General features: G+C 30.9%; 1 protein-coding gene across 7 annotated transcripts in view; it reads left to right on the forward strand.

Annotated features, from left to right (window-relative positions):
* The window catches only part of chas (chascon), a 223,328-nt gene that overhangs the window by 48,974 nt on the left and 158,521 nt on the right, over positions 1-15,833 (forward strand). For 5 of the 7 annotated variants that reach the window (XM_088225318.1, XM_088225085.1, XM_088225689.1 and 2 more), the window contains exons 2-3: positions 7,897-8,313; positions 10,489-10,525. In XM_088225318.1, coding sequence (XP_088081444.1) covers positions 8,203-8,313; positions 10,489-10,525 — 148 coding nt within the window. In that variant the 5' untranslated portion in view covers positions 7,897-8,202. The remainder of the gene's footprint in view (positions 1-7,896; positions 8,314-10,488; positions 10,526-15,833) is intronic. The other 2 variants (XM_088225395.1, XM_088225472.1) reach the window with 2 other exon arrangements.

Genomic DNA, 15,833 nt, shown 5'->3' on the forward strand with positions numbered 1-15,833 from the left:
GCAAAAAGGTTAAAATGTTTAGAAAATTTCCATAATTATTGATTTATAAACTAAATTATTAGAGAAACATCTGTTATAAGCAATCGCCCCTTTGACCAGCTATGTAAAATAGAAAGTTGAAGCATGGTGAAAAATAAGAGTTACATTATTAACATTTTTTAATTGATTTTTTTTCTTTAAATCCTACTCATGTGCAAAAATATATGCGATCGAAGTCACAAACTTGGGCCAATATAATTGATCGATAACTATATATATTTTTTAAATTTTATAATAGGTCAGATCAATCTTACCCAATAAAGGTTTCAGCTCTTTAACATCACAAAAGATCAACAGATGTGAAAATTAACGAAATATTTCAATATAAACACAGTTAGAATGGCAAATGCTACATACTGAGTAAAGTTGTTACTTAAGCCAGCTAGTAACTAGTCATAATCCCTTTAAATGCCTAGACAACCGTAATCCCTTCTCAAAAATGTTTTATCTCTTTTAATTATTTATTTGGATAAAATTGTGTGTGGACCATAATTGAGTTGATAAATATCAAACGCAGGTATGTCCACAACGATCCACCACAGTGTCTATGTAGACCCACAAGCTTCTGAGTTGAAACAGAGTTTTTTGACAGTGTTTTATTGTAATAATAAGGATACGTCCATAGAATCAAGAATAGTCCAGAAGGAGCGTAGAATTACATTTGAATACATCGGACTGTGTCTAATAATCCCCCCACTATGTCCTACTTTCGCCGCGCGCATTCGTGATGTCGCCGCGTAATGTTCCTTGTTGGGAAAAAAAATCATAACACAAATGTAAGGTAAAACAAAAGCAATCTGTTAATTTCTTTAAAATTGTATTGTGCACGCGGAAACATTGATTGACACAACAGAGTAGATAAGTAAAGGGTCAATTAATAAGAGTAATTGAATTAATGAACTTTCAACTTAAAATATAAAACAAATTTTATTTGACATAAAACGGATATTTTTATATCATGTTAAATAATATTTGATGTTTTAAAGATAATGTCGTTTAAATGTTCCCCACGGCGTTGTTTAATCCGAGGTCTAGTTTTCATTAGTTCTTTCATTAGATAAGCAAAGTAGAATAAAAAAATTACTACCCTGGTAACACTAACGAAATCTTCATTTTGTATCTTCGACAATCTGACAGATGAAAAAATAATTCAATTTTTAAGTCATGCATTTGCTACTTAAACATTCGTTTGCTGATTACACATAAAATGTGATACCATCCCGTTTCTTTAAGATCCTATCAGTATTTTTACACTTTAAAAGGACATAACACGGTTTAGTTGAACTCTAATCAGGAGTTGCGTAATGAGCGACGTCTACAAAGAAACTAATGGGTCAAAACTGTTGTTAATTAATTGTTTAATTTTTTTTTGCGAATAAAGGTTTTTATTTAAAAAAAAAACACGTAAACCTACTCATTTATGAGTAGTTTAGTCGCCTTCTGTTTGATGTGCGTGTGCGTTTTACGGACTATTCTTAATTCTATGGATATGTCATATTTTTTTCTCTATATTTTGTGGAACAAAAAAAAATTGGGTGGACACACATGCGTTTGATATTTATCAACTCGATTATTCTCGTACAAGCGTATTTATATATTCCGTAAAAAATAGTAATTTGAATATAACTTTGATCAGCTGATGCGTATATTGCGGTTACAATGAGGTAGTATCAATGTACGCAAGGTAAGTTATACCAACATGACATAATAGCAGCGTTAATGTTGATTCTCATTACAATCATGGTTTGGTACTAACTTTGTACTCATTATACGAGTATACAGTACACAGTGCACAGATCAGGCAAGGCCGTTCGGGTCTCGTATTATTACAAGTTCCCGTACTATGAGCCAATATGCAGGTCTCTCGTGACGATTGTAATAATGTGAATTTTAAATTTCGTTGAAAACTCGCTAAATGCAAGCGGCTCGGAATAATAATTGTAGACAAATGCGATAAACACTGAATTTAATTCAAAACATGATGAATATTATTTAAATTTATTTTTAATTATAATTATGATTCATCCTAGTTTTCTCTTTCCGCGCAGGGACAGAGAATCGAAAGAAAAATGATTTACACCGTTTTGTAGGTGTATGATAAAATATCGGGATATTTGTATTATTAATAGTAAATACCCCGTTTCCGGGCAAATGAAAAAAACAGTTATAAGTATGTGTGTGGTATACCAGAATCCTGTGTAGAACCAGTATCCTGGACGAGCGTTATTGACTTGACGGCTAGCTGCTCTCAGGTAAAAATCCTGGGCGTCGATTATGATGGGAAGATAAAGCCGTCATACCTTCACCTTGATGGTATGGTTGAAAATTAATTCCCTCTAACAATTATAAAGATATACTACCGACCCTCTGCCTTCAAGTTTTGGGTAGGTACATCGATATGAATCAAGGGGAAGCGTACGTCACGGTTCACATATCTACGCTCTTAAATGACATAGTTTTAGTATGACGTCATAGTTGAATATAAAAGTCTCCCGTTCGTCTACAAAGGTATAGTACCGATACCCCCCACCATCAAGTTTTGATGTAAGTACATCATTAAATGTAAATGTAAATGTATTTTTTTTAGTTTAAATTCTTTACAAGTTATTTACAATTTGCTTTTTAATTCAATTACTTTTCTTATATCCACATATATATTTTTTCTTTTTTACTATGTAAAGTTTTACTTTTTATTTGCATAGCAGTATGCTTATTATTGTTTCTACATGTATATATATACAAAAAAGCGTTGTTTATCTTTTAAAATTTTACTTACTATGTTTGTACTTACCATGTATATTTTTTGTAAATGCCCCTTGGGCGTATTGTAATATTAAATAAATAAAAAAAAATTATACCGACGGGTCTAGAACCCCTCGATTTGTTTATCTACTCATTAAAAATGTAAAAATTTTGTTCCACCGAGCAATTTTTCCTTTAATTATGATTTATTAAAATATTTAATTGTGTTGAGGCTGGCACTTTTTTTCTTAAAAGCCATTAAAAATATGCGAGAGAAATAAGTAAGTTTTGAAGTCGAATTAAATTTCGACACAACTGTCACTTTAATAAAACGAACGCATAGATGTGAAAATATTGTCGCTAGGTTCTGTCCTATTAACTAATAAGAGTATCTAGGCGTCAGACACAGATTATATGCGTCAGAAAGTTACCACTGTAAAAAAATAATCTAGTTATTATATTTTTTCCATCTGTTTTACTATCTTTCCGAGTGTATGTAGTAGATCGGTAGATACATACAGACGATCGTTAAGCGTACCGTCTAGGTGATTTCCAAAAGTCATGCAAAATTCATGTTCAAGCGAGCTTTTTTGCTTGAATTGGGATTTATTGGAGTTTATAATTGCTTTGAAGTGAGCACTTTTTATTACAGAAGCCTATTTAAAATATAAATGAAAACTATTTTAAAGGTTATGACGTTAGGAACGCGGACAAATTGTTTGCGGTCATTCCATTGGCTTGTTTCGATCATATGATGTCGATGTGACAAATGGGTAGTATACAGATAGTACAGAAGTTAAGTATACCGTCTCGATATATACATATGAAGATAGCGTTCATAATCGAGGCACTGAAAAATTAAATCGAGTGGATATAAGTCCACTTCGTAGTGTAGAGGTTTGCGTTTTCACCTACCATGCTTGAAGTCTTAGGTTCAATTACCGACCGGGTGGACGCAAAATATTGATTTTAAAGCAAGTTCTACACTGCAATATTTCATTGTACTGGACTGGTACATGAAGCGTAAGACTTTTCATCTTACCTTTATGTTTTAAGCCAATCAATCAAGTGGTGTAACCTTTGGTTGTAACATTTTGGGTGTAATCTTTATAGACAGATTCTGGATCGATATCAACGATACACATCTTGTCATTAGTGAGGTGAAGGTGTTGAGAATATAGAAGTCTAGGCATTTGGGGAGCTAACGATCTGTAGCTGGGCTAAGTGATTACTTTACACAGTATGTATCTTTCGCCATTCTGTCTATTGGTAGCTGACTTCCATATTCACGTAGGGATTTTTTCGATTCTTTATTTATGCTTGGTTTTCATGTTACATTCCCACGAGCGTTGGGTTACACATTTTTTGCTGTGCCATAGTCTTTGTTTATATGTTGTGCAAAAATCAATTATAATATTAGATCAATATCTATCCATCAGTAATTAAATTGATTTATTAATTGTTTTATAATTTAAGGAATTCTGCACCCGAGCATCGTGCTTTATTAGAGAGATATCAACGTCAAATAATGATGTAAATATTATATAAAATGAACCTGTCTATGAACTAATTAGTTTTTTTTTATTAAATAAAAAACACTATATGAACTGCTGCTTGTCAGTGAAAGTTGTTGTTGGAAGTTTATTGCAGAAATTTATTGAAAAAATGAAGATAACGTAATGTTGATAATAATAATAAATTAACGTAACCGGTATTGAATCCGTTTCAATTCAAAGACATCGTTACATTGATTAATGCGTAATAAATATTTTTTTTAAATAAATTAATTTACATAATAATATTGTATGTTTGTTTACAAGGGAGGGTCGAAAACTGAGATTTTTCGATTATACACAACTTGCATATTGGCATGCTTATTAAGGAAAAAATACTTTGTAAAATCCCGAATTGCAGAAAATGGAACGCAAAGAGCCTAAAGTTTAGAAAAATTGACAAAAACACCGAATTTTAATTTATTGCCCAAAATGTATGGGTATCTCTTTTTTTACCTATAATATCATATAAGTTGGCAAAACACCTTTAAGGTGACATGCCATGAAAATTATTTTTAAAAAAAACGTACAAGAGCTTCATTTTAGATCTTGAGTATATACAAAAACCTTTTTTTTTAAAACAGAAAATTGTGGTATTTACCGATTACACTATTTTGCAGCTCTTCGTTTATTTCATTTTTCTTTATCTCTTAAATGGCTGTGTTAAAAAATCCTTTGCACGCAGTGATGTAACATCGTATTACCTCAACCAAAAGACGGAATATTCTAAAGTTCAGACGCTTGAAAAAAAAGCATAGGGGGATACTATATATTTTTTATTTGAAGCACTAACTTTGTGGTGATTCATTTTATTAAAATTAATTAAAACTATTTGAGTTCTACTAACACAGTAAATAAAACCAATCCACCTAAACAATGGATGCGGATTCGTTTATAGATAAAGTTTTATTTTTTTTGTTCAGTTTCTCGTATTTATGTTTTTTCATATAACTGTTGTAATTGCCTTAGGCCGTATGTATAATAAATAAATAAATAAAGCACAATTTTTCAACAATTATCTAATTACCTACCACCAAACATTAAACCTGTATTCTATACAACTAATTAGATCGGAAATTGTTTAAAAAATCACAAAGATAAAATCCCTTAATATAATAAATCAGACGTGTACCAATGAAATTTAATTGATCGCTATTTGATCTGCACTGGAAAAACAAAGAGAATTTTTAACGTTAGAGTAAAAGATAAATAATCATATTTTTCTGAATTCGCAAACCTCCTGATAGAAAATAATCATCATTTTAATAAAGATAGTGGATTGAAAGTTCTTCACGGTGAAAAAAATAAAAAATCTAAGAAGTTCAAAATTTTAAAAATTGAAAAAGCGATTCACAATAAAAAATATTAAAAAAACGAAATGAACAATATTTCTTTTGGTCCACGCCTGTCTAGTTTTAAATATCGTATCCATCTCATTTCACACTTCCTCCCTTTACAAGAACAACATGACAAAAAGACTTGACTTATTAGCTCCATATTTTTCAACGTAATAATTAGTAATCAATGTAAAAATAAAATAAGATATAATTTGTTAGTAAATTATACCTTTAAAGAGAAGTTTGTGTAGCTTAGAAAAAAATGTGGTTTAACAAAGTTGTTTTATATTTATTTTTATTTACATATTTATTTACTTACTATGAACAAAAGGTAAGATAGTTGGAAAAGCAAAGAAAACGATTAATTTTTCACATACGAATGTATTCGAAAAAGGCTTTCCTACAAAAGCATTAAAAAAAATATATTTTGGTCATTTGATGATGTTGTTCTAACCTTCATACATAAATCTGCTTTTTAATATAAGAGTGACGTAACGTGTTAGATGCAGTGTTAACGTAAGCGTATAATTACGTATTTGTATTCATTTTATATTCTCTTGTTGCCTTGTACTGTTCCCAAGGCTCGGGTACAAAAACATTGAAGACTAAACAACACAGATTCATCTGATAGAGTGATCAACCGGAACCTTATTAAATAAAAGAGTCGGTTTTTTGTTTCTATAATTAATTAAATAAGAACCATTGAATCTGATTAATTTATGGAATAAAATGTAATCATAATTCTAGAAGAATTTATTTCTAATAAAAAAAACTGTTTAATCCAACTGTCTTACGAGTATTGCCTGGTTTAGGTGCCTATGGAGTTGATTGATTGGATTATAAGCAATGGGTGTTAAAAATAATTTTATATTAAATTTTGTGTAATTTCTGGTACCTTAGAGCCAAGACTAGTCGTGTAACTGTGCCATAATAAATATATTATTGTAGTGGTTTATGCATAATTTTTGGCAGATTTTTTCTAGATGGTAGCATGGTTTGAAAAAACCGGGCGGATATTGCACCAAAAACACACGTGCAGATAAATTATAAGTTGACACGTGAAATTTACCACTACGGGGCAATATAATTATTAAAATTTAAGATGAAGACGGTACATATCATTTTGTGTACCAATAAACAATTTAATGTAGTTATGCAGAAAGCATTCAGCCGCAGCCATAGAAAAGTGAAACGGAGATAATAGCACTTTTGCGAAAATACTGAATATAATTATGACCACACAACCAAAGATGAGCTTTTACAGAAAAGCGGCCTGGGTCCGTATTCTAATGGGTTATCTTCAATTTTATCTACCAAGTAAAATGAAGTTTTTTTTATGAAAAATAGTATACGTTTACAATTTTTTTTTCTAAACATGTTCAGTTACAGAATGCCGAAGAAAATACTAGATTTTTTTTACAAATATACACATTATCCTACTTCAATATCGATGTTAGTTTAAAGCGTCCCGATATGTACCGATGAAGACAGCGTTTATAATCGCGGCCCTGGCTGTTTTTAGCAAAACATAGAATTGACCTTACTGCACCCGATGACACTAATATATAATTTTTCTAAAATTGTGGACTGGCTTTCAGCACAATTGCGTTCAATTATTGGGTGAATAAGGTGTTGATGACGAGGGATTAAAAACTTTTTATGATTTTTAAAAAACGTATTATTTTTAAATATTACGAAAATTGTTAATACCATAATTGATAAAATTAAAAATAATTGTCTTTTGATGATTTACGTTTCCCACTGCTGAATTTATTATTTTTACTAAGGCCGGATTGTTTGATCGATTGTAATACTTAAAACAATTTTTGACATAATCTTTTTGGTGTGGCAAAAGGAATACTTTTCCAAAACATTAACTATTGCTTTTGATTTTTATCATTATAATAATTTGTAAATATATGAAATTTGTTTTTGGCCAATATTGTCATGTTTTGGTAAAAGACCTATATAAAGAAAATAAAATATTATTAATGATCAAACAACTGGATCTCAGTATCTTTCATGATTATTTTATTATCATAGTACTATATTTTCGTAAAATACGTTAATTTGTCGGAGTCCCATACGATATGCAAAATTGTAAGTTGTTCAATGGACCTCGCTTTACATATGACGACAATTTTTGCATAAATTTTATCTAGGTACCTATGTACATAAAATTAGTTTCGTTATTTTATTTGAAAATCGTGTGTGGCTGTTTCCAGGTTGATAACTACTTCCTAAATAACCAAATTCCATAATTACTTTACTGTCTTTTGTTAAAAAAGTGTAATAAGTGATTCGCATAAAATAACGTTTCGTTTAATTCAGTGCCCAAAAGTGATTCGATGAATAGGTTAATTTGACTAAATGCCTGCTGGTTGATTTGCATTAAAATGAAGAAGAGGCATAAAAGAACCCAAATGTGCACCGAGCTCGAGGCATAAGTAGATACATATCGAAGAACGGAATAAATTAGTGATGGTATTCAAGAGGATTTTCTCGAACCAAAGAGCGATTTGGCCATTTTCATGGTCGTCTTGGTGTTGTTGGGGGACGACAGCGCCACCAAGCGGACACCGCGAGTACTACTGCGGTTCGTGTCTCGGGTGTCGATAGAGAGGAATCACACCTTTCCAGAGGTGTGTAGAGCTTCGTACATGCTTCGGCAGATGTCGTTTTTAGAAACACGCCGTAATATTTTTTCTGATGAGGAATTTCAATGTTTTTAAAATTATTATTTGTTAATAGACTATTAAATTAACCCTAAATAATTTTATGGAAGTTTTGCAACTTTGAAATTATCTACTCCGCCCGTGATGTCACAAGTTCTTATCGGTGAGTTCTGCTGATTAGTGGTTGGCTTCCTGGAAACCGGAAATCTATTTCAAGACTATCACAGGTTGATTCGGAAGAACTTGTGACGTGTTCATTTTTGTACATTTTAAAAATACAATTTCTAGTAGCACTGACCCTCCTCATTCACAACTGTTACGCCTTTTATTGCTTTTGCCAGGCAAAACAAAATTTTTAATCTAATAAAAGTTCTTGGGTGTATTATTTAGTATTTTTTAAGTAAAAAGAAAAATACCTCAAAATCGTATTTATCATTATGCTTATATTATTCATATCCAAATAATATACGATTAAATAGTATTTTTAATTAATATAATACATCCCGTGGTAAACTCTCCATCTGCATAAAATGGCTCGATCCATACCAAGATATTGCAGATGTTACAATAATTGTCCTATTTAATAATATTTATACGTTTTATCAAATAAATACTAAAATAATAAAATTAAAGTCTTTTTTACGAATAGACCAAATGAATAAATGCAGGTTTTTTAAAATTATCAGACATTAAGTGAGCTCAAAAAAACTTAAAATATAAACACTCGCACAGCAGGACAATTTAACTGTATCGTACCGCTTGTATCAACCTCCTTCGGTAAAAAACAAAATAATGTAATATTTATTTAAAATGATTTTAATGCCAAATATAAAGGAGTAAATATTTTTTTATATTTGTTAATTAATATATTTATTCATTCAAAATTACACTCGTTTAATTTTAAGTGAACTTATTAAGGCATTTTAGGCTGTACCCGTGTCAAGCCATAATAATTAACAATAAAAAATACATGGTAAAATTAATTAGATTAAAATATAACGACATGTGATGCAATATTATAACAATTCAGAAAAAAGGTAAAAGTAATAAATAATTAAATTCCAAAGAAAGAAAAAAGATAATCAGACACAAATATTAAAATTTTAATTATAAATTATATAAATTTAGATTCAAACATAATCAAATATGCAAAATAACAGTATCATTGAAATCAACAAAATAAAAGTATAATAGTAAAATATAGTAGTATTGAAAAAAACAAAATAATAGTATCATTGAAATCAATAGAAAAATAATGTATATATAAAAACATACCTAATTGAAATGATAATTGAGATATGGTTTCTAAAAACTCACTCTACACTGTAGTAAGAAATAGGAGTTATAAATAATATGCCAATATGATTGAGTACTAAATTAAATAATACAGATGTACATAATGAAAAAGTAAAAAATAAATTTAAACACAAAAATAACTGCACATAAATACAGTACATAGTGTAACGAGAGATTTTTTGGAAAAATATATGTATACTAATAAACGTTTATATAACTTTGTAAACATATTATTTATATTCTTACATAGCTTTGTGTATTTTTTAAATATCCATTTTATTTTATTATCTATGTTTTAGTTACATATATATTATATATTCTTAGCACGTGTATATATAACTTATAATTGTATAATAATGTTTATTAAATTCTTATGGTTTATTAGCCATGACTTTCTAATTAAGCAGTTTTTTTTGTTGTTTTGTTATATTAGTATAGAACTACTTATACTTTTAAACATAAAAAATCTCATCCATTTCAAAACAGGCTGAGCCATGTTAGATGGAGACTATTATAACCAGAGAACGCTCCGTATTTATTTTCTAATCCTCTAGTTATTAAATATGTATACTTATTTATTCAATAAATTTACAAAATAAATAAAAGAAACTAATTTTTAAAGGTATGTATATATTTTTTAACAGAAATATCTAAAACATTCATCACTAAAAAAATGCATTATAAAAGACAAACGTTTAAGTTTCCCCAAATAAATCAAAAATATTTGACATCGCAAATAAAAAATGATTGAAAAATGCTGTTACTACTTATGAACTTGTAAAAGCTCTAAAAGACGATAAAACTTTTTTTGACGAAATACTAAATTGATTTTTATTTATTTTTCAGACTGAGCCTGGGGAGACTTTCGCAACAACAAAAGAAGGTAAGGTCACCATATTTTATCTTATAAAGATTAGTTAAAATGTACGGAAAAATAATGAATTATTTTTTAATTCCACCTAACAATAACATAAAAACACAATACACCTACTTACATTACATTTATGTGTAACCATGAAAAATATAGAATATGGAATTCGAGCACCCACATGGTTTCACTATACGAAGGTTTTAATTACAGTCGATTGGTATTTTTTTTGTGAAAAAGAAATCTGTTTGGATAAAGACGTGCCTGTTGATGTGGAATAATGATATGATATTTTATAATTTTAAAGACGAAATGTCAAAGCTTTATGAGTAGCTCTCACGAGGACAGGACAATACTGTCCTATCCAAGCTTTGAATTTATTGTCCCAGTGTAAACATAAATTCGGAGAACAGGACCATGGATCAAGACATAGGCAGGCTATTTCCGCAGGACAAAAGTCGTCGTTTATCTATTTTCACATCGCATCGTTCCGCGTTGGAAACACAGTATAATTGTTGTACTATTCCACTGTCCTGTCTTGCACGGTCAAAGCTGTACACATAGCTGAGTCACGGAAGAATTGTCATGTCTACTGAATTGTCCTTGTGGACTTTAGAATTTGCTAAAATATGTCGCATTCTTCTGAAAACCAAAAAAGTCAATGAATATTTTTTTATCTACTCTTATAAAATGAAAATAATGAAATCTTGTATTGACACTAAGAGTAATAACCCAATAGAGTCGCTCATACGGAGAAAAACTATTCTACGATAATTGGCTATGAACTTAGCTACAGATTACAGCAACTTGCGTTAGGGAATTGCGAGCGCAAACCGAAACCGTCCATTACACGTTGGTTGTTAAACTAAAACCTAGAACCCTAAACCTATAGTAATAAACATAAAGTAAGACTACCATTTCGTAAAACAAATACACAGAACTCATTGATGCACCGAGCTGTACAGTTATTTTATAAGGAAATACCATTAGAAATAAGAGAGCAAAAAATATTATTTCATTTAAATGTCGATTAAAAAAACATGTGTTTAGCAGATAAGTTTTAAAAAGTAATCTTATTCGTGTTAGCTTTATAGAAGTTTTCTTTTTAAGTGTACGTATACCTATTGTTTAGAAATGTTAATAATTAGCATATGTTTTAATAATAATTAGATATAGTTAATATTAGGACATTCATTTATTATGTTTGTACTATTTAAATACAAAAAAAAAACAAACCAAAACCAAACAAAAAAATTAGATCGTATAAGTTCTATACAATAGAGCTTAAATATTATATAATTATATAGATAATTATTTCTCTGAATATTGACATAAGTTTTACTCTAATCACAAAGTGTGTTTTTTACTTTACTCCATTACAGATAAGTCAAAAGATCGGTTTCGTAAAATTTCTCACCGTTCTGTCTATGTTTGAACAACCATATTTCTTCAATTCTCCCTTATGTTGATTTTTGTGAGTTTGAAAGAAGTTCCAAGAATACAGTTCATATGCATTTACATCACAATAAATCAACAGGTATATGAAGAAATATGTAAGTTCAAATATAGGTTTTGTCTGTTTAAAGAGTGTGCTAAATGGCGTATTAATTCAACCAATGACAGGTCATAAGCTTTGTAAATATTCTCATCATCATCATCAGTGATTCACGTTATACCAATTCAACGTGTGGGTACTTATTTAACAAAAAAGATTAGTTAAAAAAATGTAAAACAGAGTCTAATTACATTATGCTTTAAAGATATATATATATATATATATATATGTATGAATAAAGATAAAATACTAAATTAAAGTAGGTAGGTACATAATTAAATGTGTTGGCAAAATTGATAAATAATCATTGCATAATGACTAAATTTATTAACTAAATAAATAACTAAAGAAATATTTCCAATACGTGTTATGAAAGCCGGTAATTTAATAATTCATCTTTCATCGAATGTCATACTTAACTACTTCAGAACAATGAAATTTATTTTAATAAAACTGTTTTTAGTAATTCAAACTATACGATTTTTGACAAAAACAAAAAACCATTAAAATTTGCCGAAATAATGGAAGGGGCTGCTTTTTCTCTTAACTATTTTACTCAAGGTTGTTTAAAAGTATAGCCAGGGTAATACAATAATTTACAGCATTAAAAAAATAAAGTCCACATACGATTATGTGTACCCAGGAACGCTACAGGTTAAATTATTATTTTAATGATGGATCAAGTTATACACACTACCACATAATGTTTATCAGGTGTATACAAGTACTATATTTTGTGAACTAATAACATATTAAATGGATCTCAATAAAACAAAGGCCATGGACAGGTATCTCAGCGGGCTGCCGATAAATTGTAAAGTATTATTTTCTCAAATTATGTGCAGAAATAATATGTATTGCGTTTAATCTTTATAGGCTGTTGTGTTTTTTTTCCAGCAAATGCCAAGTTCATGTATGCCTCGAGCAATGCGAGCTACTATTGTTTCGAATTAATCTTAGACCGGTTTCACTTTATTTATATGATCTTATATTGATGTAAACACAATATTGTCGGCAAAAAATCAAAATTGTGTGTAAAGTATTGATATGGTTGGGGAAAAAGTAGTTTCGTATTTTTTGCTTTTTCGTGTGTTTTTTTTAAAAACAATCATCCGATTTTAGTAAAATATACACCGTTCTATTTGATAACTTGTTGTCAACGAGAGTTCAACTTCATAATGCCCTTCTCGTAGAAGCTCTTGTCCCTATTGGCAAAAAATTCGGACAACCAGTTTACACAGGCCTTATTGACACCAAATTTGTACCCCCATGAGCGTTGGCCATAGACAGGAACTGGTAGTAGTCACTTGGTGCCAGGTCCGTACTATAGGGTGGATGCATAAGAACTTCCCATCCGAGCTCCCGGAGCTTCTAGCGCACCACCAGTCTTCATCATCAGTCACCATCCGTTTCAGAAATGGGTCGATTTTGTTGCAATTCAGCAGCGATTCGCAGATGGAAAGTCGGTCTATGAGGTTTTTTTGAATCAGCTCGTGTGGCACCCAAACATCGACCTTTTTTTAAATCCAGCCTTCTGCAAATGGGTTAAAACCGTTTTATGATCGATTTTCAGCTCTTGGGCGAAGCTACGACTACTAACATGATGGTCTATCTATTTTATCGACATTTTCGACGACAGGCCTGCCAGAGCGTGGTGCATCATTCACCTTTAATACACCTAAACGAAATCGCTCAAACCACTGTCACTGCCAGTATACACCGCAAAGTTTTTTAGTCGCTTTTGACGCGTTTTTCTCTTTCAGGGCTGGTATTCCAATCGAAATTATAGCGCGGTATAGCGCGTTTTTACGTACTAAATACGCATTATAGCGCGCTGTAAACGCGTTCGGAATACCAGCCCAGGTAGTAAAAATATAAAATACTGCGAAATTCTTTCTTTAAGACCTCCATACTCGACGCGCAATAGTTCTCGACTGAACCGACAAAGCGCAAACTGTCAAAAAAGCATTTGTAGTATACACTCACACCCTTATAACGCCGTATCGTAAATCCGATGTAACTAATAATGAACGAGATATAGTTAGTTGAAAAAAAAGGCGTGAAATACGAAATTACTTTTTTCCATCATTATAATGTTACATAATATTACTCATATATTAATCTGTCTAGGCGGATAAAGAACAAATTTCAGTATGTGAAATAGAACCAGAACTCTGGATGAGTGTTTTAGACTCGATGGTCGAAATCCTGACTGAGGAAATCGAGTGGAGATGATTCATCCTTGTTGTGTAGTGGTTAGCACGTTCGCTTATCATTCTTGAGGTCCTAGGTTCGATTCCTGGCAGGGTAAACATGGACTCTTGATTATAAATGTCGTTCTACACTGCAATGTTTTACAGTTCCTGGACGAGTACTTAAAGCGTAAGACTTTTTACCTTATCTTCTATGTAACAAAAATGATCACGATACGCTACTTATGGACCACTTGGTGCGGATAAGGGAAATGATGATGATGGGAAATAGGAATGCAGTAAATGTGTAACATATTATTATCAAATTATACCCATTATATCTGTAGGGTTCATAGTAAATAATCGATGACACACACGTGCTAAAATGTTTCACCTGAAATAGTGTAATGACCGAAGAAAGCAAAGTCATAATTTTCCATAGAATTCAATACAACATTAAAATGCAACTTCAACAATATTGCACATAAATCGGGAGCATCGTTCTGCAGTACATTCACATCGTCCCTACAGTGAAGAAATGAACTACAAAGGAAGATGGTCTATAAAGAGACCATAGGACGCTACGCCAGCCAGTCAGGTCAACAAGTTCAGTCAGTTCACTCCAGTCCAGCTCGACGAAGTCACTCAGTTCCAGCATGTAGCTCATCGCTTTACGCTTACGCTACACAACCAAGTGCTGTATCTTTTTTGCCATGTAATAAATACGCGTTAAACAGTAACCTCGTGTCTTCTCTGTCAATCTCTAGCTGGGGTAGGAGCTCCAACCAATCTTCAGCAACCTAAATTCCACATAGATATTTATCTGTGCAGTGTACGTTTTCAAACTAACTATTTTAAAAAAGTGCAACAGCACACTAGAAACATGCTTTGAAATATCTGTTTTTATTTATTTTACCCTTTTTTGTCCACCTCGTGGTCTGATTATTGGTCAGCGCGTTTGAATCATGTAAGACGTCATAGGTTTGAATCCCGAGATGTGTCAATGGAGTGCCATATGCACCATGAGATGCAAAATTCGAATTATGAATACGATAGGTGGTGAAAGACATACATATTTTTTTGATCAATCAGATTAATCTCACCCGCATCAATAAAGGTTTCAGCTCTTTAATTTCACGATCGATGATTAAAGAATGTTTCAAAAATTGTTGAACTTTTTTCATTAAATAAAAAAATATATAAGCAGAATTTTACACAGTGTTTAATGTGGCATCTTTAATGACACGTCATAAGTCATGTAAATACCTAGACTTTCATATTCTCTTCCTTAAAATGTTATCTATCGGTCGTCAAAACAACAAGAAAGGTAAATTGTTTTAGCTTTGTTAAATAGGTAATAATAATGGTTAAAAGTTAAAAACACGAAAATTTTTTATTGATGAAGTTTTGATCTTCAATAGTTTTTATATACCTATAGATAAAAGAAAATTTCGGATAATTTATGTAAAATTACAGAAGAAAACGTCTTCCTTTAAAAAGTAAGATACCTGGATAATCGGATATTTAACGAGTTTATTGAGCTATTAATCGCTTTCAACAGAAAAAAAGAAATACT

This window comes from Micrasema longulum, unplaced genomic scaffold (assembly GCF_059751315.1).
Source record: "Micrasema longulum isolate JH-2025_06_02 unplaced genomic scaffold, ASM5975131v1 h1tg000006l, whole genome shotgun sequence".
NCBI lineage: Eukaryota > Metazoa > Arthropoda > Insecta > Trichoptera > Brachycentridae > Micrasema > Micrasema longulum.